Source organism: Dufourea novaeangliae, unplaced genomic scaffold, assembly GCF_001272555.1.
Source record: "Dufourea novaeangliae isolate 0120121106 unplaced genomic scaffold, ASM127255v1 scaffold150, whole genome shotgun sequence".
Classification (NCBI taxonomy): domain Eukaryota; kingdom Metazoa; phylum Arthropoda; class Insecta; order Hymenoptera; family Halictidae; genus Dufourea; species Dufourea novaeangliae.
The window spans coordinates 45,189-73,093 of record NW_015374022.1 but is presented as its reverse complement, the minus strand read 5'-3'; the positions used below and the strand labels follow the sequence as shown (position 1 = coordinate 73,093).

Here is a 27,905-nt window from a genome sequence, read left to right as displayed (position 1 = left end):
AGAGGTGTTAAGCCGATGCTCATACAACATCGCTTGCAGTTGACGTTACTCCATTTTCGTTCTCTGTTAATCTCCCTGTTACGCCTACTCGAACATTCTGGAAACTTCTCGGGCCTGCTTCGATTTAAAGACGAAACCTTACGGAAAACAACGCACCCGACTAGAACTTATGGAACAGCCCAATATTTAGATTAAATGTAAGCGCACAGTGAAAATGAAAAGTAATTATACATTTAGTCACAGTATTCAGGAAAGCAGCTTACAATTAATATTATAATTTTAGGAAATTTATATTCTTGTTTTTATAAAATTTAGATTTTACACGACTGTTCGCACCTTGTGTGGTTACAAATTTCATTGAAATTATATAATTGCCAATTACACTCAAAAAACGCAACAAACTTCTCTAACAGTTTAATATTTATTCGTAAACGAATAAAATTTCTCGTCAAGTAATTTTCTGTTATACGAAGCGCAGCAAAGTACGTAGAACAAGGGAGAAGTGGACGATTCCTCGTGCAAAAATAAGCTAAAATTGTAGAAAAATTTTTTTTCATGCGAAGCTTTGTTTTCAAGAAAACTTACTTAAGAGTTCCATCGCATATATGTTGTGAGTATGATTGTGTTCAAAATAAGTAGAAACGGAATACGATAGTCAGACTCGTTAGCAAAGTCCTATTTAATTGCCCATGTATGTATTCAGCAGATCTTCCTTTTATTTTTTCGATTTATTTTGACTCCATTTTGCATGACAAATTTCACTGTTCTAGTGAGGAACCTCGGCGCACCCTACATGTATACATATGCAGAATGTCTGTTTTACCTAGGCCCGGTAGAATATCTAGCAAAGGACCGAAGGCATCGAAAAAATATTGCTACAAAAATTGTTTTGTATAAAGAGGGACATTATGTATTCTAAATATATTTTCGTGAGTAGTGTAGTGTGGAAAATTTCACTGTTAAGTTAATTTCTTTAAACGGACTGCTACATGTTTTTTGTCATTAATGTAGTATGATAACGTTTGTTGATACGAATTCAACAACGCGCGATACTAAGCCATTTCGTATTATGGAAGGTTGTAAAGTCACGGAGAACCGAAGAATCATGGTCGACCTATGTCGCATCACTTCGCCTATGTACACCCTACTCTCGACCACTCGATCATTAAAAAAATTCTCTTCCTGTAAATGTATTTTTTTCCAGGAAATATGTACCTAAGAAGGTAATCCAGTTTCGAGATTGATGGTCGATGCAATGGCGGATGAAGTACTCGATGCTGTCGAATCTTCTTCAGAGAGACTTCGAGGAATTCGTTAAAAGAATCAGCGAGACACTGCTCTTCGTCACGGGAAAGCGTGTCCATATGCCATACTTTGTCCAATTCCTAGAAGTTAAGCCGCCGTTCGTACATCTCGCGAGAAAATATTAAATCATTGGTGTCGCGGCGCGGAAGGTGCTGAAGAATTCATAAAAACCTGAAGAAGACGGTGAAGGATCCTTGGATCGCAGGTCGGCTGCCGGGATGTCGCTACCCATCTAACTAGGGCTTGTTGCAGCTCCGTGACATCACCTTGGACAGCGTGCTGGTGGAGAATTGTTAGTGCCGATTGCGGCAATTCGCCCGTGAAGTCTTCCTAAACAGTGTAATTTAGGAACAGAATGAAAGTGAGAAGCGAACTTATCAGCTTCGTTGCGGCACTATCTAATAGTTAACACGTGAACTGTCGAAATATAATAGGAACAGTTACGAATAAGTCATTGTAATCCTACGTTTTACGAAGTTCAAGTTTATTATAGGAAGGATGAATTCATTTTTCAGGTCATTGTGACTCACAAGTGAATATCATTATGGGTTACTTTTTGTTCAGGGTTGGCTGGGCCGCGGCATGACGGCATGCGCGCCGAGAAGCCAGCGTCGAAGTTCGACAAATGTCGTGCCGAATTTGGCAATCGTCGCCGGAGATAAGAAGTTACGTCGCGGGTAATCATAGTACCGATACCTGTGGGTCGCCACGCATAGTTACAACGTCGTCCTTCTCTAGCCACTGCCAGGTCTTTGTCTGGCAGTGTGCGCTCTCTCTCTCCCTTTAAAAGGACCGTTGCTGTGCGATGTGCCTACGTGACCGCTAACACAGTTTTTATACAATTAACTGTCTAATTGCCCGCGACGTGCCTTTGTCTCCGTCTATTCGTATCGAACCTTAGAACGAGACGTACGAGTCAACTAAAGGGTGCTCTCTGAATTATAATACTTTTATTACCGGCGCTCCGGTCATTATAATCGTATTTTATCACTGTGTTTCGGTGCTCCGAAGTCTAGTGTTGGTTACTCGTAACTCAAGTCGTGTTCGAAACGTGCGAATTAGCTAAGGGTGCTCCCTACGTGACACACTATTATATTACCGACGCTCCGGGTATAACAATTCCACCTACTGGTTTTTGGTGCTCCGAATTATTGTGTCCACTCGTTATCGTTTTGTCATATCTATTTATTTGTGTACATTTTTGTGAGCGCAATAAACTGTTTTGTGTGTTACAAATTCAAGAAGGTGCTCCTTCGAACTTCTATTCTCGAGTCTAATCTCGAACACTTTTCGAGACAAGTGGTGGTAAGGTTTTAAAATTGTAGTGCGAAATTGTGCACTCTGGTAGGTGAATTTTCCATTATTTACTTATGGAATAGAGGAATTCGAAGTTATCATTTAAAGTATTATAGAGCATTAGAAATTACTACAGGTTGAAAAATGGATTTCTAAAAAATAATATTCATAATATCTAAAAGTAACATTTAAGAGAAAGGTACATTTCGAACAGGTAACTTCCGAATTATGTGTTCTTTTAAATCATAAGCTTTTAATGGTGATCTCAGGTAAAATATTCTCCGATTGAGTTTACGTAGTGTTTTATTTGCAATTTCCATGTAATAGAATCTTAACTATTATACTTTATGACTACTAGGTTTTCAAATCATGTAAATTTCGGGAAACAAGAAATAAAGAGTTGTATGCCTCCAAATCGATAGATCTCAAAAAATGTCTCAAATCTCCTCATACTCTTTTCACTATCATATGTTTATACGCAACCCCCATTCACGGGGTATTACTCTTCGGTAGTGGTCAATTCATGGAACGTGTATACAGGCTCACAGCACCGAAAGGGTTAACAATGCTTTTGGAAAAATGTTTTGAATCTTTGATTGACAATATTCTTTTGGCTCGTAGAATGTATTGAATTGAATCATTCTTTCCGTTAGAAACATACAAATTTTCCAAGGAATGCTTAAATAACAGTCATAAAGTTATATAACGATAATAATAATGAAAATATTTTAAGCGGATGACAACTCACAACGAAAGAAAAGTATTCAGAATTGAATAATAATTACTACATTTAATAATTATTCTGAGTTACATAGTAATAATCTTGATGAACGAATTTAACCAAAAAATGTTTGTGCGTGTGGGAATAGAATAAGAGATATCGTGGTGAACGGAGAAAAAACGTTACGCGCTACGATCCGAAATTGAGGATAGAAACGAGACGATCAATTAGTGGTACTGTCACCTCGTTTAATTCACGTGGAGCACGTGTTTCGGCACGCGTTCCGGGAAGTGTACAGAAAAAAGCGATCAGACGCGACAAGGTAGTGCGAAGACGAGACAAAGCGGTAAAATATACGGGTGCTTTTCGTCGGGATCCAAAAGCGAATGACGCAGACGACCTCCAACGCATAGGAGGATTGAGAATCTACATATGGCAGTAGATTGTACAACGAGTTCGATTTCTGCAACGAAGCGCCGACGGTGAGTACAGAAATCTCGTGTTGAAGGTACGCACGTTGTACTTGTACCCAATATCGACGTGCTTGTTCGATTTCGGTAACGCTTAACACAGAGAGAAAGAGGGCCGATTGCACCTTCCTTGACGCAAACGCGCTGAAGCTCGAAAACACCAAGCGGTAACGCGACACAGTTTGGTGAGGGACGTGTACGTCTCGACTAAGTCCCACAGATGCCCTACGGTAGCGTTGACAGAAACAGTACAGTGAGCACTCTTACGGATTTCGGCATGAAAACGCGCGTCGAGATCGAGAGATTCGACAGGCCACGCGGCTCAATGATTACGTAGCCACGAGGGACCTTGCCACCAAATGGAAGAAGTTAAGAGTTGTTGAAGAGATACACCTAGAGACGCTAAATCTGCAGGATGTCAACAAGCATCAGGCACCTGCAGTTGGACTTCCGCGACACTGTTCTGAACGAATTCTTTCCATTCGGAGGGATGACTACGAATCTATGCAAGGGCGATAGACGAATCTGTCCACAGATGTACGGGAGCAGTTTCCATGTCCAAGGTTTTTCGAACATGCGGTATTTCACGTGCGAGAAGTACCGTCGCGGATAATTTGAGCCTTGGTATGCTCATGTGTTCGATGGGGGTCGAGATTGGGCGGGATCTGGCTGGGGTTGCTCCCCACCCTTGAAAAGCCGCGGTGTATCTGTCACCGACAGGATATGTGAGACCCCAGGCACCGGCCAGTTGAGTGATAGGCGGCTGGCTTCGGGGAGCCGTAGGGCCCGTCCACTACATCGGTAACCCACCCGGGCCACTTCCTCGTGGTGGCCCCTGGGATTCCTCGGGGCGGAAACCGGAATGAGAGGAGGGATCACCACCCCCACCGGGACTGATTCTCCACGGGATGCTAACGGCCCGGGTGGCGCTCGGGTGCGGACCGGGCATCGTGCCCGAGAGGCCGCTGTGCGCCGTTCGCAAACCGACATACGTGGGGATGTGTGTGCGAGAGAGAGAGGGCCACGGCCGGTTTCAGGGGATATTCCCCGAAACTAATCAAGGGGGGAGTAGTAAACCCCCCGACCAGGGTGGCATGGGATATCAGTACCTGACCTCTGTGCGGAAGGGGCTTGCCGTGGAAGACACATGTTTGTAACGTGGGAGAACCGCTCGCATGTCGCTGACTGGAGCCTAGCTGGGGGTTGAACCCGGGACACCAGGCGTCGGAACGCCGGGGGGGGGGCTGGTCAGCAGCCATGCATAGCATTGATAGTGGGGGCCAATCCACTGCAACGTGTTATATCCTGTTAGGAATATTACCTCTTTTCCTTGCATATTTTTCTCCTATCACTTTCAAACGCGAAGAGCGAGCGAAAATCGTTAAATCAGCGACACGTGGAAGCTACGCGCGTAGTCGAGAATCCTCGAGACGTTGACCGACGGGTCGTTGACCGACGGACCGGACGGATCAGCTATATCGAAACACCGCCACGAAGATTCGAGAATTCCCTGACGTACAATAGCTTGTTGCTACCCCGTATCTTCCACGTTCTTCAATAAAGAAAGGAGGGAAAACATTATAAAGAGGATTGTCCAAACCGGGCAAGCTGGTTAATCTAACGGTTTCGACCCTCGCGTTAGAGGGTGCTTCGTCTACTTTTCTTCACGCGTAGCGGCGAGCTGAGCGACAGCGGTCACTCAGCTGTTCAGTATCGGGTTCCGTGACGTTTCCTATTCAGTGCGACGCGACTTTGCGATTACGCGCGGCCTAATAGGCGAGTTGGATAAGACACCGGACCGCGAGTGCGACGTCCGGGACGGTGACAACGTATCCCGCCGTGTCCGACCCCTGCATCACGGCTCCGAGCGCCAGCAAGTATTCCGCCCCTTCAAGGACCCGAAATCCCGACTGAACCAGCCGCAAGCGTTAATCATTCGTCATCATTGGTATGTTAAGATTTAATTGTATATTTTATTTTATTCATTGTTAGAATATATCTTGTTGTTAGAAACGAGAGTGATTTCCTATCCCTCCCGTTCCATATCCTAATTACGTACATCACCGGTAAGTTTAGACAGGGCGTGCTTTAGCACCTTAAAAGAGCCAGGACCCGAAAATATAATTAAAGTAACGACCGCAACGCGGGACGTAACAATATTATCCAAACGAGATAAATGTCATGGAAAGTAAGTGCGAAGTCCTATTACAAGAATTACTTAATTCGACCTGTGAAAGCATAATTGAAACAATTCCTCAAGAGGAAACCTCGAATGATCTTGTACTGTATTGCAAATAAGGATTTGACGGGAGCTCGGGATATTCTTTATATAAGCAAAAATTTCAAGATGAAGAATTACAAGACAACAGCCTATTCATTACGTCCCTTGTTCCTCTTCGGTTAGTTGAATCGGACAAAAACCATATATTGTGGAAGAACGCTCAGTTATCATCTAAGAGATTTTGCAGGCCAATTCGCATTCAGTGGATACATGAGTCGAGTGAAATTATCAGAAAAGAGGAGGAATATGTGGGACAACAGATCAGAGAGTTACACCCACATACTTTGAAACTGAGAATTGTGAACTTTTCGTTATTTTTAACGATGGTAAACGGGAAGTTGTGCAATGCCTTATCAGGTGTCTCCAGCATGAGGTGCTATATTTGCCATGCAATAATTTCGGAATTCAATAATACGACAGCAATAAATAAAAGAATTGAAAATTCAGAAATGTATAGGTTTGGTCTTTCCGTTTTGCACGCATATATACGCTTTTTTTTAATGGTTTCTGCATATTTCATACAAATTAGAAATAACAATATGGAAAGTCACGTAAGAAAATAGGGAAATTTTCGAACAAAGGAACAGATTAATTCAGGATAGGTTTCACCAAAAAATGGTACTTAATGTCGATGTGCCTACACCTGGATTCGGAACAAGCAATGATGGAAACACAGCCAGGAGATTTTTCGCAGACCCATCACTGTCAGCAGAAATTACTGGCATTGATGAAAAATTAATTAAAAAATTTGGCATAATTTTAAAAATTATCAATTCCATTTACGAAATACGAACTGAAAAATTTCGAGGATATTGTGCAGAAATATGCGAAAGATATATCAATCTCTACAATTGGTATTAAATGCGTCTGTCAGTGCAAAAAATTCTTATTCATGGAGCTAAAGTAATACAAGATTTAATACTCCCAATTGGAGAACTTTCAGAAGAAGCACAGGAGGCAAATAACAGAGACGTGAGAAGATTGCGGGAACACCACACTAGAAAAATTTCACGTTTAAGAACCAATGACGATTTATTTCGTAGACTATTAGTTCAGATCCGCATTTAAGTTCGTTTGTAACAAAAGAAAATAGAAAAGAGCCAGATCCAGAAATTATGGTAATTGAAATAGAATTAGAGGAAAACACAGAAGATATGGAGCACACGTTCTTAGAATGAAATGTAAGTAAACGTAATCTTGTATATTTCTATATTTTTATATTTGCGCATTACTTTACTTAAATATGCTTCCCTTAATATTTTCAAGAATATAGAAACATGTTGGCCGGGCACAGATACTTATTACGCGCCGCGCCCAGCCCCGTGATTGTTACCAATATAATTGGTTATTACTCCGAAGTCGTAAGGATGCGCAAGTTCAGCTCTTACAGTTACATTCTTTATACTATAGGCTTTATACTTTTTAAATTTTTATGGTGTAATTAACTTAAAATATTACAAACAAATCAGACGGCACTGTTAAACAAATTATAAAATTATTTTATCGACATTTCCTCCTCCTAGTGGGCTTAACTTTAGTATAACAACATTTTTGAGCTCAAAATCAGATTCTGCGACCCCAAACCCCTCTCTATGATTATTTTTCTCATGATAAACGGTGAAATATAGACGTAAGGATTTTTCATCGCGTTTTCCGCGATGCACCACTGTGTCTGCTCGAACTGGGGGTGGGCTTGGCTTTTACCTCGGAGCCTTACCGCGTCTCAGATCGCTCGGATCGGGCGGGGGACGCGGTGGGCTCGGTGGCGGTGGTAGGCGTCGCCGCCCCTTAACCTCGCGGGGTTCGAGGCCCTGCTCGACGGGGTCAGAGATGCCATGGAGGGGGGGGGCGCCTGCCCTGTCCGGCACTAGTCCTGGGGGATTTCAACGCGAAGTCCGCAGCGTGGGGTTCCCCAAAGTCTGACGCGAGAGGGGAGACGACGCTGGAATGGGCGACGGGGATGGACCTCCGATTGCTGAATGGGGGGTCGGTCAGCACGTGCTGATTGGACTGGGGGTCACTCTTGGGCTCCGCCCGCCGCCGCGCACTATATGATTGGGTGTAGGGTAGCGGAGGAGGTGGCCACGCTGAGTGACCACCTCTATCTTCTTATGAAATTCTCCGTCCCCACCCTAGTCGCCGGAATGGGCCAGCGCCGGGCTGGCGCCGCCGAGTTCGGTGCACGGCAAAATGGACGAGGACGCCTTTATGGCCGCTGCCATTGTCGCGTCCTGGCCGGAGGCGCCGGTAGACCGAGTCATGGACATTGACCTGGAGACCGAATGGTTCCGGGATGTGACGACAGCGTGCGACGCTGCCATACCCCGGGCCAGGACGTCTCCTAGTCGCGCGACGTACTGGTGGACGGAGGTATTCGCTGCCCTTCGGGAAGCATATGTGGCGGCGAAACGCCGGTATACCCGGTCGCGCAGGAGGCACGCTCGCGACCCGGCGATAATGGAGAAGCTGGGACTCGCCTACCGGCGGGTGAAGCAAGAGGCTCGGGCGGCTATAAGGAGGGCCAAACTCGGAGCGTGTGACGATATCCTCGGCTCGCTCGACTGTGACCTGTGGGGGCCGCCATGCCGGATCGTCTTGGTACGGTTCCGGCCTGCGGCGGCCCCGGTCACGGAGAGCATGGATCCTCGGATGCCCGGGAGTGTGGTGGACACTCTATTTCCGGACGACCCAGTGGAGCGGCGCCCTCCCGAGCTGCCGGACCCGGCGTTGTGCACCGAAGATCTGAGGGTCACAGCGGAGGAACTGGGCGATGCCCTCAAATGCCTCGCGGCCCGTAACACGGCCCCGGGGCCCGACAGCATATCTGAGCTCGCTTGGGTAATGGCCCTACGAGTCCTTTGGTCCAGGCTGCGGAGGTTGATGAACAACTGCCAACCGACTGATCGGGCGGGACATCTCCCGCCGCCGGACGCGGTGGAGGCCTGGAAGCACCGGACCCGGGAGATTGCTCGCCGAGCGTGGCGGATACAGCTAGAAAGTAGCGGCGCCGCGCGAAGGCGGCCGGTCGGAGCGGTTCTGCCGTGTCTGAATGCATGGCTGGACCGCGGCCACGGCGAAATGACCTACCGCGTCACGCAGATGCTCACCGGGCACGGTTGCTTCGGTGAGTATCTGCATAAGATAGGGGCGGAGGCGGCAGCAGAGTGCTGGCAGTGCGGAGAGGCGGAGGACTCCACACAGCACGTCCTGGAGGTGTGCCCACCGTTCGCCGGAGGACGGCGGGACCTTCGATAGTCAATTGGGTGGGACCTCTCGTTGCGCACCGTGGTTGAGGCCATGGTCAGCGACGAGAGATCCTGGAAGGCGGTGGCTTCCTACTGCGAGAAAGTAATCTCGCGGAAGAAGGCCAACGAGTGGAAGCGGGAGAAAACCGATCCCGCTCGTGGTTTAAGGAGAGCGGAGTGGAGGGCTTGGAGGCGACAGCGTGCTGCCGCCTCGGAGGGAGCTCTGCCTCTCCCGGGAGGGGGGATTGGTACAGTTGGCCCGAGGACCCCATAGCACGTACAATACCCCCCCCCCCCCATTGAACGGCGGTGCACTTAGCACCACGTGTTAGGCGGCGGGGTTGCCCTGCGACAACGCGAGTTCAAAGGGTCACAGTTGAGGCGACCCTCGCGATGATCGCAGGGCAACGGAACTCGGTGGTAACAATGGGAATGTCACTCCTGTCATGACCAGTTCAGCATGCGACGACGTCGGGAGGTTATAGGCAGGGCCGACTGCGTGAAGTCATGCGACCGTGGTGCTAGCTGTCGTCTCGACGCCTCAGAGGGCCACCGAGGAGTTTTAGTGAGGTAAGAATCCCACACGAGTCGTCTCTACATCTCCAGCAGAGGCGGTAGCGTTTCAAAGTTTCTCCTCTTTAAAAAAATGGTTATGCGTTTAATCGGGCAACTTTTGTTTTTGCCGACACGAGAGTGATTTTGATGGCTTTATTTTAATTTCTGACGCCAAGATAGATGGCTAAACCCATAGCGAGAGACGAGGCGTCAGCGAATCCGTGAAGCTCGGCGACTTCGCAGGAAAGCGATATACCGATCCACCTAGGACGAGAGAGGTGACGAGTTTCGTTGAGATTTACGCAGAATTTCTCCCACCGATTCACGAAATCCATCGAAAAAAGCTCATCTCACCCAAATTTAAGAGTCCAAAGCACTTGCATGAACGTTTTACCCCGAACGGCGACTGGTGCGAGTCGGCCAAGCGGATGTTATGCAACGAAAGTCAAAAACAAAGGAATCGCGTTGGACATTACACGCGAGACCGAGGGCACGATGTGACGAATCGACATTTAAAGTGCGCTCGTTATTAGCAACAACTGCGGCAGTAGGAATCTCGGCTAGTAGGTGATGGTCGGTAGCGATCCATTTCTTAGGGGTGAAGCCACCCGCCCTGAAGAGATGGTTTACTTCGTGAATTTTTTCACGACCCTCCCGTAGATCGTAACGCGCCTGACAAGATATCGTCGACGTAAGTCTCCCGTAGAATTACGGCACTAGCGAGTGGAAATTCGTTGCCCTCCTCTTGGACTAACTGACGCATGCATGTCAAAGCACAATATGGAGCACACGCCAGACCGTACGTAACAGTAGATAACGCGTAAGAGGAAACAGAGCTAGTTGACTCGCGACGCCACAAAATTCGTTGTAAGTCCTGATCATCCGAGCGTACGCGGACCTGTTAGTACATCTTCTCAACGTCTCTCGAGAACGCAACGGGATACCTTCGCCAACGCAAAATGACATCGGACAGTTCATTCTGTAGTTTTGGTCCAGTATGAAGGCAATCGTTGAGAGATACGCCGAAGTCGAAACGATGAGAATTGTTGAATACGACACGAATTTTGGAAGTACCACTAGATTCCCGCAAGATGCCGTGATGCGACAAATAAACCGCTTTGCGTGGTGCGCGATCTAATTCCGAAACGCGACGCATGTGACCGAGCTCTTTGTATTCTGAAAGAAAGGCTGAGTAGGCGGGAAGAAAATCCGGTTTTGACGCAAAATGATTTGCGTTCCGCAAAAGAATACGATACGCAGAATCTCGAGAATCTCCGCTACAGTTGAGGTCAATCGACAGTGGTAAACGCACAATGTAACGCCCCATAGCGTCACGTGAATGAATGTTACCAAAATATTTCGCACACTGGCGCTCTGACTTTGATAACATCGGTTATTGAAACGAATTCGGCTCTTTTCGTCTTCAAAATTGCTGCAGGAGATCTATGAGCTCTCGATCTACGCGGCACTGGAGGCTGGATGTGCGTTCTGCAATGAGGCGAGTGGTGCTCGGTGACGTTGGTTCAGAAACGACCCATCCGAGGGTGGTACGCTGGGCGATGGGAGCGCTAGGGGCTCCTCGAAACACCTCCGGTTGAATTATGCGGCAGTACACTTCCGCATCAAAGATAACGTCGATGCAACGTGGCCGATGGAATTCCGGATCGACAAGTTTGAGACCTCGTGGATGCGGCCATTCCGTTACGTCGCTTGGTTAATCTGGAGCATATTCGGTTAGTTTTGGTAAGATGTACGTAGTTACCTTACAACAAAACTATGAATCCGTGAGCGACATGATGCGATAGGTGGAAGCACCTTGAATCGTCACTGTCTGTCCCGCTCCGATGCCGTGGATTGAATGGGACGCTCGACAGCGATGAAGACGCAGCTGCTGGGTAAAAGACTCCCGGATGAAGGAGATCTCGAAGATCTACAGAAGAACACGAGCGACGATTTCTTCGATGCGAGGTGAGATGATCTTTACGTGATGCGATGCATCGGGTAGCGATGCAGGAACGAGTCAGACGATGGTGAAACCCGATAGACTGTTGCTGGTGAACGAGGTCTAGATGACGATGGCTGCTGCTCCTACAAGGGTGGAGGCGTCGCGTTAGATGCGTTGAGAAGCGACGAGTGGTGGCGCGTCTGATAGGTGGTGCACTGTTTCGTGGATGGGCAGAACTTGCGGTGATGTTTCCCCAAGCAGTTAAAGGGTAAAAACAATTTTGATATAATTTGTTTACGCTGTTCCAGTGATTTTGACCGATACTGCTGGAATGAACTGACGTAATGCGAGGCACTGCACAGTGGACACGATGATGTCGACTCAACGGTCTGATGTGCCTGCACTTACGCGACGCGAGGTTTCACTGACGGTTTTTCTGTGCTTGACAGTGAAAGTTTGTCTACGCGTTTCAATGCGCGAATCCGACGACATAGAAACGAGTCAAGCACAGAAAACTTGGGAGGCCTCAGGTCATCGTCAAGTTGCCGCTCCCACGCCTTCAAAGAGTCCGAGTCAAATCTTGGCGTCACCCAGTATATTATGAACGGGTCTCAGTGCTCGATCTGGCAGTCCAAACATTCGAGAGCGCCGAGGCACTCTTTCACGACACCTTGTAGCTTTTTCAGCTCGCTCGCGCACCCGTTCGTCAGTTTTTGTAACGAAGATAATAAGTCGAGCTGAGTGTCAATCAGAACGCATTGGTTTTCATAACGGTCCGTCATGACCTTCCACGCACGATCGAAACTGTCGGTGGCAACGGCAAAATGCTTGATGAGTTGTAACGCCTCATCAGTGACGCTCATTTTCAGGTAGTGGGTCTTCTTCTACGATCGGAATGCTGTGATTAGATATCACCATCGATGTGAAGAGGTCACGAAAGGATACCCATTCGGTCTCGAGCCCAGAGAAATTCGGCAAATCTAATCGCGGTAACGCAAAAAGGTGACTTACCTGCGACGTTGATTGTTTGCCGATTTCCGAAACTGTGGATGAGGAGCTCGAGACGCGTTTGAGAGCCTCGCGTAAAACGGCTTGACTCTCGATGACCGCCTCTTCACACTCTTATTGCAGGCCGTCTTGGAAGTATGGGTGTTTGGCGATCTCTTCTGATCAGTGCTCGTAGAGGGCCGCATGATTTACCTCAAACTTATCCCAGTTGCGAGAAAGAGCGTCCAAACGGGCTTGTACGTAGGAATCAGTGATGTTTGCCTCGCCCTTCTTCTTGCGGTTGACCGCGGTCTTGCAGATAGACTGGTACAGTTCATGTTGCCGATCGATGAGATTTTCGGCATTAAACATCGTGAACTGGATCGTTTCTTACACGCGCACTGAGACCGGGAACGTAAGCGTTGACCTCGTGGAAGGTCGAAGTAACGAACGAAACGAGTTTGGAAAACATTAACGGTCGCGCAAACTACCACGTGTCGTCCAACTAGACGAGAGAGAACGATAGAAAACACGACGCGGAGATAACAGCACACAGTTAATTGACGCAAATTTGGGTCGGAGTATTCACCACGAAAATCTAGTTCGAAGGACTAGATGTTTCGTTCGAATTGCGGAGGATCTCCGCGTACCAAACGGGGTGCCGGGAACGTCCCGATGGGGACGCGCATTAAGAGAAATAAAGCGCGTTTTGACCGCGGACGCGCGGTCTCCTTGGCGTAGACTTGTTAAGCCATCCGTTGTGGTGGCAAAGTTCTGTGTAGTTACAATCGCCCGCTGACAGGGGCCAGCGGCAAATCTGGCGAATGTCACTCAAGACTGTCTCGAACGACGATCCACTGTCGTACTCATCGCCAACGGTTCCAGCTAACCACGACTAAACGGACGCGACCCTTGCCATGGTCGTTGCACGGCAGGCAGAGCAAAGTTGCGGCCCGTCCAGATAATAATTGCATGAGCCCGTAGTTCTTCAACTCTCTCATTAGTTCATCGGTCATCCCGTTTCCTCGAATATAGTGTGTTGAAACTAAGGTTTCAAGGCGGGCAGTATGTTTGAACTTGTACATGGCCTAACAAATCTTTCCGGCTCGTCGTGCGAAGGACGTGTCTGTTTCTGTCGCGGTGTGGGGGGGGGGGGCGTCCGCGTTTCACCTGTCGCCGTGACCATGAAAGTCTAGCGGAAAACAATTTCTTTTCGCGTCAAGTTCATTTCGATCCCCCGAAATCAGCTCAGATCGCGCTTAACCAAAGTACCGTTCGTGTCGTTTCTCCGGTATCCTATCATCAGTACACGCGTCGCAAAACCCGTCGTTTCCGTGCCGTCGTTATCCCTTCCAATTCTGTGTATAGAAACCCGTCGTTTCTATCAGCGGTACTGTAACCGTTCCGATTACATAATTAAATAAGGTAGAGGGAGAGATATATGTGTATCTATATACATGTATATATAAATATATATGTAAGGAAAGTACATAGCACTTTCCTAACATCACTACAAACATCCCGCGTAATAGCGAGGGTCGGTAAGTCTGACATCTATGGGCAGAACAGAAAAGAAAGAATGACGAGTGATGAGTAGAGACACGTGGGAGGAACAGCAGTATTACCAAAGAGATCATAATTATAAGACATTGTACAAAAGAGTGAATAATAAACATTGAATGTTGTTTCCTTAGTCTACAGAGAAACAATTCGGTTTATTTCTTTACAACCATCCCTAAAAAGAAAGAACATTATGATGTTGCTCTGAGAATATATGAAAAAAAACGCGACCTCCAAGACACTTTCCTATGCAGCTCTTCTTTCCGAAAAAGTATTGACCATGAAAGAGTGGGGATCGACCTATTACGCCACATCGATCCTAACGAGGGAGGATCAGTTCAACAATATCAGTCGTCCTTTCCGAACGGTGCCCTTTGCATTCTACGAGCAAATAGAGTTCATCTTCGGAAAACTAAGTTTTAGTTTATTTAGCGATTACGTAGTGATTATTTAGTAGTGTCGCGTATGTCGTCGTTATAAATAGTGCAAATTAATTATTGTAAGTCTTATTAATTTTTGTAGGTTTTATTAAGTATTGTAGATTTTATTAATTATTGCAAGTTTTATTAAATATTGTAGATTTTATTCATTATTGCAGGTTTTATTAAATATTGTAGGTTTTATTAATTATATCGTGTTAAAAATCAGGATAAAAGTTAGTGTTAAATAGTTTTAAATTAATTATTTTGAGTGTTAGTTTTGTGTAACCTATAGAGTGTTAAACCCAACGGAGGAACAGCTCGCGGGTCTACTTAATCGCGCAGTGTGTGAACATTTTTCGCGGTCGGGACAATCGCGCAGTGTGTATGGACATTTTTCGCGGACGGGACAATGGCTCAGTGTGTGTGGACATTTTTCGCGGACTTCTGTGGTGTACGTGCGTGTGCGGATTAATTTCATGGATACTCGTGGACAGGACAATTGTGATACGTGACAACTAGAGGGGGCATTAACCCTCTCTACTCGATAATATTCGTAAGAAGATATTTACATTTCTTGCGAATTTTATCGAGTAATCAGAGTTAATGCGATACAAATGGATTCGACTCAAATACCGCGGGCACAAGTTATCGACATCTTCTACGAGGTAAGTAAACAGCTGTTCTACCGACTGTTCCTGCACGTCGTTGAGTCTTTAAAGTGACTGTACGCCCCTGTTGAGCCGTGATCCGCTGACACTCCGTGCGCGCGGATTGCCATGATTTCGGTCAATTTTTAAACTCTTATAACTAGCAAACGAAGCATTTTTCGCAATTTCGTTATTCTTGATTTTCGTCTTATTTTGCCTCAAAGAATCACCCCTTAAATTTTTTCCCACTAGTTGTCGAACACCCTGTATATCTATGGAGCCAGCAGCCGCGATTCCCACCACCGCAAGGATCTACGGTGCTCGCGAGCCACGCCATGAATAAGAATGCGTGCGCATGGATCCCCACCAAGTGCTGATCGAAGGAGGTCGATGCGAGCCCGTCGATCAGCACTCTGCGCTGGGAAGCGAACTGATACACACGCGATCTTAAAGAGGATCCGTTCGGCGAAACACGGTACCTATTCGAGAGGTTAAACCAACCTGGTAAGATCGTCAAACCGCCTTTCTTACCCTCGATACGTACGCGCCTCAAACCGCGCCTTGGCACAGCCACGATACGGAATTTGGAAATTTATTCATCGTTTTAAGTATCAGTCGTGAACCACGCAGCAGTCATTGGAACGTTGTATTGTACATAGCCGTAAAATAGTAGAGAGGTACGATTTCATTCTTAAAGTATTTGTCTCGGTCTAACGATATTTGTTTTTCGGCTCTGTACAACCGTGTGTAGACAAGGTACGTTGAGTGCGTGTTGATTCACGTGTCCTTGTCATCGTACCGTATAATCGTCAATTACATTCACTGGTTGCTATGAAATTTGACTATCTCCGCGTCGTATTCGAACCGCGATAAACGATCGGATTCCTGCATGGTCACAGTCTTTCTCCCGACACCGGAGATCACTCGAAATCCACGTATCGTGCCGACGGGTGAACTCTTGGGTGTTTCAGTCTGACTGGGGCTTTATGCGCGTCTCCACACACGCATTTTCTCCGAATCTCTCGGCCATATGCGTGAGTGATGCGACAGGTCCACAATCGTACGCGTTCGGGAACATGAAATCTAGAGCACTCGCGACTGACGACAAGGATACGCCTCCGAGAGAACATTGGCACAACGCGGCATATTGTTACCGAGCGATAAGGCATAACGAACCGTCAAATCAATCTACGCAAAAAATTTCGCAATTCGATCTGAACTCTAACCTCAATCGCGGGCACAGCAACAATTATTTGTATATATCATTTTCAACAGAATATACGTGAAACTTTGTTACTCTCAAAACGTTTCCAACTTTCTTCTTGTACCAACCAGATCTCTCCGCTGTCCAGTGCCTGGAGGCACGAACCAATCTCAACAGGTCACGTGACAAGACCTAGGAGTTCGTAACCGACCCCGCGGCTAGTCGGTTATAACAAAATAGAACCTCGCATAAAAGAACGGTTACAGTACACGCGTCGCGAAACCCGTCGTTTCCGTGCCGTCGTGATCCTTTACAATTCTGTGTATCCAGCAAAACTGAGCAGGTCTTGAAATCCCTAAATACTTTATCTGCGTCTCTACCCAGTTTCTACCTCTCGTAGTTTCCCTAAGATGCCGGATTTACGACCCGCACGTCCGCAGTCAAAACGCGCTTCATTTCTCCCAGTGCGCGTCCCCATCGGGACGGTCCGGACACCCCGTTCGGTACGCGGCGATCCTCCGCGATTCAAACGAAACAATATTAATATTAGAACATCTTGAGCCGACATACCATGGAAGTCACTTAACGCTTATTCTAAGATTTCCTTTTATTCTAAGAATTTTATATATCTTACGAATTACACGTACCCCTTGTTTGCTCATCTCATGGTTGAGGAAAACAGTATAAAGTCTTTCCTGCTGCCTCAATTCCCCCCAATTGTCTTCTTCCGAGGTTCCCCTGTCTTCTCTTGTTGATAGCCACAGTCTTAATCTAATTCTACCCTGAATAGTGCTTCGTTGCGTTCTGGCTTCCAGTTTGTACCATCGATCCAGTCCGGTGCTTGGAATCTCCTGGTAACAGGTCACCGATCCTTCGTATTGTACTAGTGTATATTACAATGTCAAACTGACATTAAGACTAAAACACAGAATTTCCCTTTTTAATCGTGTTCTTGTCGAGTATCTTTCGTTTCCTCTCACTTCTCCGCCATCATGTTTATTCTTCTACTTTGATAACACAGAAACACGTCGCCGGGTTAATGAAATGATCAGAAATCAGCAATCAAAAATAATTAGAAAATCATATTCTCTGCCAACTTATGTGAACCTAGCTACGCGATTATATAGAACAGGCCTGTCCAACTTGTGGCCCGCGGGCCAAACTCGATAATCGCCCCTACCGGCTTGCTCTTTCAGCCGAGGGGAATGACCCCCCTCCATATTCACAAGAAGCCCGACGATATAGAGGCAAGAAAGCGTGTGTACATGCTCTGACTGTCCCCACTTCCGACGCTCCAGAAATTCCTACCCGCACGTACCACTTGCCCCACGATCGCATCGCAGCGCAAGCGAGTAGTGGGGAATGGACTGAGTGATGGTGGGGACCGCGTCGTCTGGCGAAATGACTCGCGGGTCACATGTTGGACAGGCCTGATGTAGAAGGATAAAAGCACATAAACGAAATCTCTTATTGACATTCTACGTTTTAAATTGTGTAATCAATAAAATACTAACCTCAATCGAAATTGAAGCTTGAACAATATAGCCAAAGTATTAATACCGGAGGGACTATTTTAATATTAATTCCGTTGAAGAGTTGTACAATAGCTGCCACGATATAGCAAGATCGCAAATTAGAGCATCAATCAGTAATGCATCAGTACTTACAAGGAAGGGAACCCAGCTGTCCGACTTCGATTTCAACGGGGTTTTGTAGCATGATAATATACATGTTCCTAATGATGAGAGGTCCCCAGGTGTATTGCTGACTTTTTAATGAGAAAGAAGTCTCAAGCCAATGATATTTGTTTCCGCCGCATATGGACATTAGTTTTTGAAATATTTAATGTTCAGTGCCGAGTAGCCTTCGAACACTCATCGAGGATTTACTGTATTACAGGTAGATACTCGATAATTTTAAAGATATCTTAATCCATCAAAGTTACGTAACTTTAAGGGGAGAGACCCCTTCGGGGCCAATTCCGAATCGATTGAAAAGCAGATGTAAACAAATGAGTGCTAGCGAAAATAAATAATCAATAACTGGGACGGCTTGATGATACATCTAACGGCAGTACCTACAATTACATTTTTTTCCTCTTACCATCAAGTTGTATTTGAGTATTCTGCTACCCGAAGGCATTGTTGCCGGACCGTATAGAGAGTCTTCTTACGCTGTTGCCACATATCCCCCATTACAAATCTGCCCATCAGGAGAACGATGGAATAAGTACGGCTCGAGGCGAGATTTTGATTCTCGCCAAACGTAGGAAAAGAATGGCGCGAGCAAGAGAGATTCGAGAATGAAACAATACTTACGTACTAATGTTCACAACCATAAACCTTTTCTATTCGTACTTGCAATGATGCTTATTTTTTTAATCGATGGAATTACATACGAAATACTTAAAATGGTATTCCCGAGAAACAAATTGTAAAAAGGACAATATATATTCCGGGGATTCCATATACAAAAGACATGGCATACTATACAAATCTGCTGTTTGAAATGATATTTATTTATCTTTTATTGACATAATGGATGCGAGTGTTATATGTAGGGTTGAATCGATACCGCCAAGGTATCGATACTTACTCGGTATCGAAACAAAAGTATCGATACCTACTTGTATCGAATTATATTTTCCTAACCATGATACCCAACACGCAAGTTGTTTATACCTAGAGTGAAAATAAAATACAATACTGTACTTTAAATATTTATTTAAATTTTTAATAAAATAAAGAAACATATGTAAAAACTACCTATATGTATACAATATATGTAATATATGATAAAAGGTATACACAATAAATAAATATCTATGTAGATATTGATTATATTATCAGATATCATTTGTACAAGCATACTTAGTTTCAGAGATATTCTGAAAATATCCAACTTTGGGCATAGGATCTGCGACGCAAGGCGGCCCCAAAAATATCTAGACAAACCAAACCAATCCATCTTTCTAAGTACATTGCAAAAATAAACCTAGTAAAATATAGAATATATAAGAAGACAATGATGTTGTACTTAGAAAAATGGGAAAGCCCCTTATTTTTCTAAAAACAGAGGAATAAATAAAGATTTATCAGTAACATAAATAATTCATTTATTAATGATAAAATTAAATTAAATATTTAATAGAAGCTGAAACGGAAAACGCAATCTTTGACTTCGCAAGTGATTTAAATTTTCTAAAGTTAAGTAGTTAAATATTTCATTGGGGAGGTAGCATGTATATTGGACAAGGTTATGTCAAACATAGCATAGAATACATAAATGATAAATGGGGATGCTGTAGGAAACATTGCAGAACAACTTGTTCTATATTTGAGAATACCATTTTTAGATGCTCACACCTATGTAACCATATATACCTGTATTATTATAATATTGAAAATATTTAAATACATATTGCTTAATTATTAATATAATCAACATTCTTTTCTGTTGAAAGTAATTACAATATCAAATGTTAATGGGTGGATACTGACTCCATTCGATACGAGTACTTTTTTCGATACCTACTTGGTATCGCAACCGTACGTATCGATACCAAAAGTACTCGGTATCGAAACAAAAGTATCGAGTAATGTACTCGTATTTACTTGTATCAATTCATCCCTAGTTATATGCGTACAAATGCAGTAGACTTTAACTTTAATGCCACTGAGAATAATGCCACATGAGTCACTTTTCCTTCACACGTACTTTCGCTCTCCCACCATGTTATGTATGCCGGTGCACCAGCACGATGCAGCTTTTGTGCAATCGCCGAGGCCGACGTCATGGGACAGAACTTAGCATGGAGGGGCTCGAAATTTAAGACCGTTTTACTCTCCTACAACCCCGAAAGAGGCATTAAATTTAGAGTCTACTATACATATCTTTCGTAAAAAGGACGCAAAAGGAACATTGAATGAACAAATTTATTCGATGCGAATTTATTCAACGAATAAAGATACATTTTTAGTCGAGGAACGTTTCATGCGTAGCGTCGAATAAAATTTTCATCTTTTATCTGTATCTTTATTTGAAGGCTTTGAATAGAACTTTAAATAGCTTCTGCCAGCTTGAAGAATAGTCCAGTCGAATTAAACTTTGGACAAAAAATAATTCTAATTAGCTACCTTTTTGTGTAAAATAGTTCGTAAGGTCATTAGAAATGAAATGTATCTGTTTGAAACTCGTGAAATGTTGTGGGGAACATTGTTGAATAAATTCGAAAGTGTGTGAAAAACATGTTTTTAGAGAGAAAAGGTTAAAATATAATATCGTAGGTATTTTTAATGCCTACATAATGAGATATCGTACGTAAAAATCGATGTACATGTTCAGTTGAAAAAGAATTAAAACTGTTAAAATTAGTTCTTTGTTCAATTGTTTAATATTTGGAGAGATTTGAACATAGAGCTTCGAAATTTGAGGAGAATATGGCCTCCAATATAATGAAACGGTTTTCCCAAAAGCCATTAATTTATCCCAAATGCGTCTCCGGAAAAGTTAACTTGGTAATTATTTGGAATAGGTCCATCTTAACTGATTTCAATGACAGTGAAATATGTTGTCAAGGTCATTGTTCTGAACAACTTCCCCCTATACATGTTACCGCCGCTCGACCTTAGTTTCGGAAATACTCAGGAAAATATGTTTCAATTTACATGATATGTTTTCCGATTTCTATTTATTAATTAATTACTATACCACATGCCACCAAACACAAGACACACACACGATGTGCTCTGGGGCCCGACGAGGAAACTTCTTGCCTGTTTTTGGAGATGTTAATAACTGAACTTGTGTTTGGTGAGTGGATAACATTGGATCGTATGTCTTTAACCAACTCTGATCAATACATACTACCAGTCATGAATTTAAGTTTAACAAACGTTTTTGTGAATATCCGAAAAACAGATAGAAACTCTTCTATTGTTTTGGGGGAGCGACATAGTCAGTCAACAAAGTCAAGGTTAAGGTCATACACGAGGTTGCCCTTTTTCTACATAATTGCCCATAGAGAACAAAATACAATATACAGTATCGAATATACTTTTGCGAGTATCTCAGAAACGAAATCCCAGCGACGGTAACCTGTATAGGGAAAAGTTATTCGGAATGACGACCTTGACAACATATTTAAAGGTCCAAATATTTACCGTTAATTTTTCCATCTTTGTCAAGTCGGACAGCAAGCAGCGTGGTTATTTTTTTATTCTTTAAGAGTTATACTATCATATAGACTTCAAATGAAATGAATTTTTAAAATTGAACCACCTAAAACTAACTCCAAAAAATAGGTTCCCTGTTTTCTTCTAAACAATTTAAATAACATTTTCATTCTTGATTGCATTGAATTGCCGTATGGACCATTCGACAACAGCTATTTGTCTACAAATTTTAAAACAAAATATTAGGAGTCGCGATAATTTATTTTTCTTTAAAAAATCACTGTAACGTCAATTGTTAACATTAAGAGTTGAAATTTAGACGAAGTCTGGGGGAGTAGTTAAATTATCTGTTCCTTACTTTTCGAATTAATGCATTCAGTGGCTTCTGTTATAAAGATCCCAAAGTTCCGGTATGCAAACGGACAACACGCGGCAAAAGCGGAGTGGGGAGAGCCCGTCACGCGACGAGCTCGTGCTACCCGAAATTGATCTCCCTGGTTTAACTGGCGGATCCGGAAGAAGTCAGGTTTTCTGTGCAACAAATTAACGTAGAGTGATGATTTTTTTTTAATTTGGGGTACCTCGACGAGATATGAACAAATAGTGTGACCAATTATGTAAAAAATTAGTTAAAATCCGAAATGTTTACTTCTTTGAATTTTTATGTTTTAAATTGATACATTTTTTTTATTGAACATAGATGATGTTTAAATTATAAAAAAAACACAAATCTGAAATCTGCACATTATTCAAATTTGTATAGAAACGGAACGCTAAAGAGTCGTGGACACTGATGCAATGCGCGTACAATAAGAATTGTTGACCGTTTGCAATAAAGAAACTTTACGACAACGACACGATGTGCGTGCAAATTGTCGCGTGAGGATAGTACCGGTATTCTTCCTATCTTGCGGGCTCTCGGTGTAGGACAATGCTCGAGCACCAAAAGTCCATGTTTACACAACTTGGTGATTGACGGTGAGTCATCGTGCGATGCAGGTACGTGCTAGGATTGGATTTCGGCGAAATCGTGTGAGATTTCTAGGAACGAGGAGCGCGGCGGATCCAACGACTTATTGTAAATTAAGTGTACATGTGGTATTTGTTACGTACGAAGACACTCTTATGACCTCTTAACCCTATCGGAAGGTATACTTTTACCGCGCGAAGTGTACCGAATTCTTAAAGTTACGAGGCCCATACAAACAATCCTAGTGGCTCCTTGATATGAAATAGGCTCAAGTTCGTCCACGAAAATCTTTCCTATTGGCTCCCTATGACGAAATAGGCACATGTTCGTACACGATGTTTAAACAATCGTAGTGGCTCCCTGAGATGAAATAGGTTCAGGATCGTCCACGACGACCTATCCTAATGGCTCCCTGTGATGAAATGGGCACAGGTTCGTTTACATAAGAAACTCAAAAACCAAACTCGCCATTTTCTCGGCTTTCACAGCCGCTCAGTCCTGGCTCGTAACGTATTCTTGAAATTGTCATTATAGGGTCAGATAATAAAAATGAAAAATAAGGACTTCTTTAACATTTATACTATTTTCTTCGTTATTCCAACAATTGTAACTGTTTCGAAATTACGAAAACACATCATCCAATGAGCTAATCCTTTTAGCTTTTCAGAAAAACTCAAGTCGTTTAGTCCATTTTTTTAAAAAAGAGCGTATAATCACGTTTTCTCCTTGCTGTATATATTTTCATTTGATGCAAACTCGCAACTTCGATGAAGATTTGAAGTAGAGTATATGCGTGTCTTGTGTGAGAAAGAAGGAGGTGCGGGTGCAGCAAAGATGATATGCTGAGTACACATGCAACAGCAATTATCTAGTTGTGAGTTTAAAATCTGTCTCTGTGTCCTTTTTATGAAATATACGTGTAAGAAAACAGGGTGTAATAAAAATGTAGCTCGACCCGGAAATGGAACACTTGGGGGGGGGGGGGGAATTGGAACAACTTTTTCCTTTAGCAAAAATGTAATCTGAGGCATCGTTAACGGGATATTAATGAAAAATCCCGACCAATCTAAATAAAATTTTTTTTCCTGTTCCTCGAGGAAAATGTAGTTTCTGCTTTCTATCTCGAAGCAATGGGTATCCTGGCAGTAAATTAACGGAGCCCGCGCTTCGGTGAAACTCCACGACGGTTCGTTCGTTGCACTTCTGCAAAGCACGCGTTTTCCTAGAGCGCTGGTTTCTTTTTACCTATATGTTGTTGCCGCGGTGGGAGTGAACTCATAATGCAACGATGGGAAACTACTTCAGGGTAGAGGGAACCCTTACGGAACAATTCTGTCAGTCGGTTAGCAATCGGGCGACAGAGATGTTCAGTTCACAGGATTATTACGCAATGTTCTGGTGGTACGCACAGAATAACGGATATGCACCTGCTACTATGCAAGTGTTTGGCTACGTGAAAGATCTGATAAATTGAAAACAATCGGCCCACTTCGGGACCAACAATGTTCGCATTTGACGCTACAACCGTAACCTTCGGCTGGTGCTGTACACTTGCGATCACCTGCGGACTGGGCGCTACCCTACCATAAACCGTTCCGTCCGTCGATGAACAGGATCGGTACAGTGACCTAGTGACACAGGTTTGTAAACTGCAGGTGAATTTCCGAAGGGGTGAGTTCTAATCAACTTATTGCTGATTATTATTTTTTTAACTTAACGCAAACTAAGACTTATTTCCAGCGATAATTCTGCAAGCTTCTGTACCTAAATTTTTCTTCGGGCTTTTTGAAGAAACTTATTCATTATCAATAACATTGTTGCCCGTTATTAAACTACTTAATTTTTATGCCAATACCGAACTACGATCACTTCTCGTTCATTCTATGTTACATTATCTTTTCATTAATACGTTATTTGAAAAGGTAATTTACAAATTCCTTAGCCTCTCTCTTCTAATAATTATTAGTTTCCATTCCGTTTAAAAAAGTAAATGTGCATTCGTCTTTTTACGGTACACATAATTTTCCTACATTAATGCTTCATGCACTAATCTCTTTAAATAACGAACGACAAATGATAAAAAGTATGATTTTATTTGTTACGTCTTTTTTATTTGCTATTACCTATACGTAGTTTCTTGCGATGCATGCCGATTTACTTGTTCCGAGCTTCGTAGTACAAGCGTGGCGCGTAGTCAATGCTACGGCGGGATCTTTGCCGGCAGACTTGCGCGCTGATTAGTCGGCGTTTTTCGTTAATATCTCGTTAACGAAGCCTCAGGTGACATTTTTGCTAAGGAAAAAGTTGTTCCAATTCAATCCACAAGTGTCCCATTTCTGGGTCGAGCAACATTTTTGTCACACCCTGTATAACATTTGTATCAATTGAGTCAACATATAATAAATAAATATCATTTCAAGCAGCAGATTGGTATAGTATATATGGTGTCACTTTTACAATTTCTTTCTCTGGAATACCATTTCAAGTGGTTCGTATGTAGTTTCATTAATTTAGAAAAATAAACGCAATTGCAAGTACGAATAGAAAAGATTTATCGTTCCACACATTACATAGTACATATTGTTTAATTCTCGGATGTGTTCCACTCGCGCCATTCTTTTCCTACGTTCGCGAGAATCGAAATCTCGCCATGAGTCTTAGGTATTTCATCATTCTCCTTGTAGACAGAACTATAATGGCGAACATTTGGCAATAGCATAACAAAATTCTCGAAACGCTCCGGTAACTATGCCTTTCGTGTTGCGAGGTCACATTCACCGACTGATTTGTAGTTTCATCGATGTTGATGGTATTGGCTAATGTGGCTGACATATACCATAAGCGCCCTAGCGGAGAATCCTTGAGGTATAGTCTTGCATATTGTTGAGTCTGAACGCGTCAAATCATAGAAACCAAAACGTGTCTTCCAGAAGTGATAAATTGACAAAAATCGCATTTCCACGATAGTGTAATAGTAGTATGCAGGGTGGACTGCTCTGCTTTTGACGAGAAAGCCATTAAATCGTGTGATATTTGACAAAATGTGACTTGAATAGCCACGTTGTGTGTTTGCGTCGTTATCTGTCTTAATCTTAAACTTTCTAAAATTCCAATTCTTTCAACGTATGGTGTTTATTGCTGTTTATTCGGACCAAACCACCCTCTTGTGAAGTCTACCCGTGAGTTGTAAACCCGCGAAAACTACATTTGTGCAATAATCGAGGGGTATTTTGGTTTCTACGATATCGATTGTCTCTCTCGTGTATTGCGTATAGATACATGGTTTCCGTTGCTTGTGTGAGCGTACGAACACAGCTCACGGCCCACCTAGTCTCCCCCCTTAAGGTATATTATGAATATAAATCAAAATTATTAAAGTATATGGTTGTTTGGCAAGTAAATCGGAAGTCTTAAAATCGATTCCCGTTCACCGAAATATTTTTGTTTTGTTTTGCCAATGCAACTTTGATAACCTTGACTTATATTCATAAAATACCTCTATAGTTCGTAACAGCAATCTTTTATATCTTTAAAATTATCGAGTGTATACAGGTAATATTTCACATATATTATTAGAAAACTGTATACTATCATTTTACAAAACCCAACTGAATCGAAGTCAGACAGTTGAGGTCCTTCCCTTATTAAAGCCGAATACTTCATTGTGTTGTCGGGTTCGGCACAAGAAAAGAATTACATTAAGTTTCAGGTCTTCATATCCTCATATGTCTATCAATTCGCGTGTACCGACATCCAAAACGTATTCACATTAACGCTCCACCAATTTAACAACCTCCATGAATCGTGACTACTACTATACATAATTACAAACTTGTGGACTATATTATGGGTACTTCATCCTGCAGAATAAGTTTAACTTTGAATATAAGAACAGTGAATACATAGGTTTGTCGTTTTGCAGGTGACAGTTTTGATGAATCAACAATAAGCTACCCAGATCGCCTGTGATATTTCTTCTCCACCAGATACAAGTAAATAAAATACAGCGTGTGAGAACAGAAAGAATGAAAAAAGAATACCATAATAAATATAAATAGACATCCCTGGCTATCTTATGGAAATCTTAGAAAAAAGAACAAAGCACTAAGGGGATGTTCTGAAGGAATCTTTTAATGTTCACCTCGAACAATATCTTGCAGTGATCTCATGAAAAAAAGGCTGAATTTTTGGCCGGCGTATTATCAAATCTCACGTGTAGCTCCGAAAAATACAGAATTTGTAAGACATTGTATCATTCCATCGATGGCAGATATTACTCCCGGGATGCAGGCAAATTGTTTTTGCAAAATAGCTAATCGATTTGAGGTATGCAGAGATATCAATGGTGCTCAAATGAAATGCAATCAGTTGAATTTTTGTGTGCCTTTTTGTAGGCATTAGTGCAAGAAACTCTTTAAGCCATAACATTAAAATATTTCTTTAACAGCATGCTCTTGAAGCTTTGTTCCTTTCCAACAGGCCTGTCCAACATGTGGCCCGCGGGCCATTTCGCCAGACGACACGGTCCCTACCATCACTTAGTCCATTCCCCACTACTCGCTAGCGCTGCGATCAGTGATGCCAGGCAGTGATGCCAGAATCGTGGAACTTGGTTCCACCACCACGGCGTCCTGGCTACCCCCACTTTATTCCACAGTTTCTGCCACACAAGCATACTTTGCTTCTATCCGTGTGAGCTGGCCCGTTCGGGTGTTCCGTAAGATCTACGTTACCAACGCAACTCCCAACAACCAGAGCGCGTACGCAGAAATCATTTCGTGTGCTGACGTCCTGGCTACCCCCACTTTACGTCCACCGTGCTGGCACACAGCATAGCCAAACCCTGTCCGTGTGCGTTGGCCGTTCGAGAGACGGTGAGCTATATTTAGAAAAGAGTGGGGGTAAACCGTACCACGATTCTACCATCCTGCTGCCTTGGAAATCCTGTTCGAATACGACTGCGGCGAAAATTCACGTTCACGACGCGATGCCCCGCAACCTAAGTGCGTGAACAGTCAAGAAATCCTGTTGGAATCCCAATGCGGCGGTTTTACTTTTTATTTTCAATTATTTTATAATTTCACTTTGTAACCTCTAAGTAAAATAAAAAAGTTAAAAAATAT

At 43.5% G+C, this 27,905-nt stretch overlaps 1 protein-coding gene across 1 annotated transcript in view; it reads right to left on the bottom strand.

Annotated features, from left to right (window-relative positions):
• The window catches only part of LOC107189142 (BAI1-associated protein 3), a gene marked incomplete at its 5' end in the record, with an annotated part of 165,721 nt that overhangs the window by 93,033 nt on the left and 44,783 nt on the right, over positions 1-27,905 (bottom strand). The window contains 3 exons of the mRNA XM_015577617.1: positions 1,216-1,385; positions 1,477-1,635; positions 17,286-17,489. Of these exons, the coding sequence (XP_015433103.1) occupies positions 1,216-1,385; positions 1,477-1,635; positions 17,286-17,489 (533 nt within the window). The remainder of the gene's footprint in view (positions 1-1,215; positions 1,386-1,476; positions 1,636-17,285; positions 17,490-27,905) is intronic.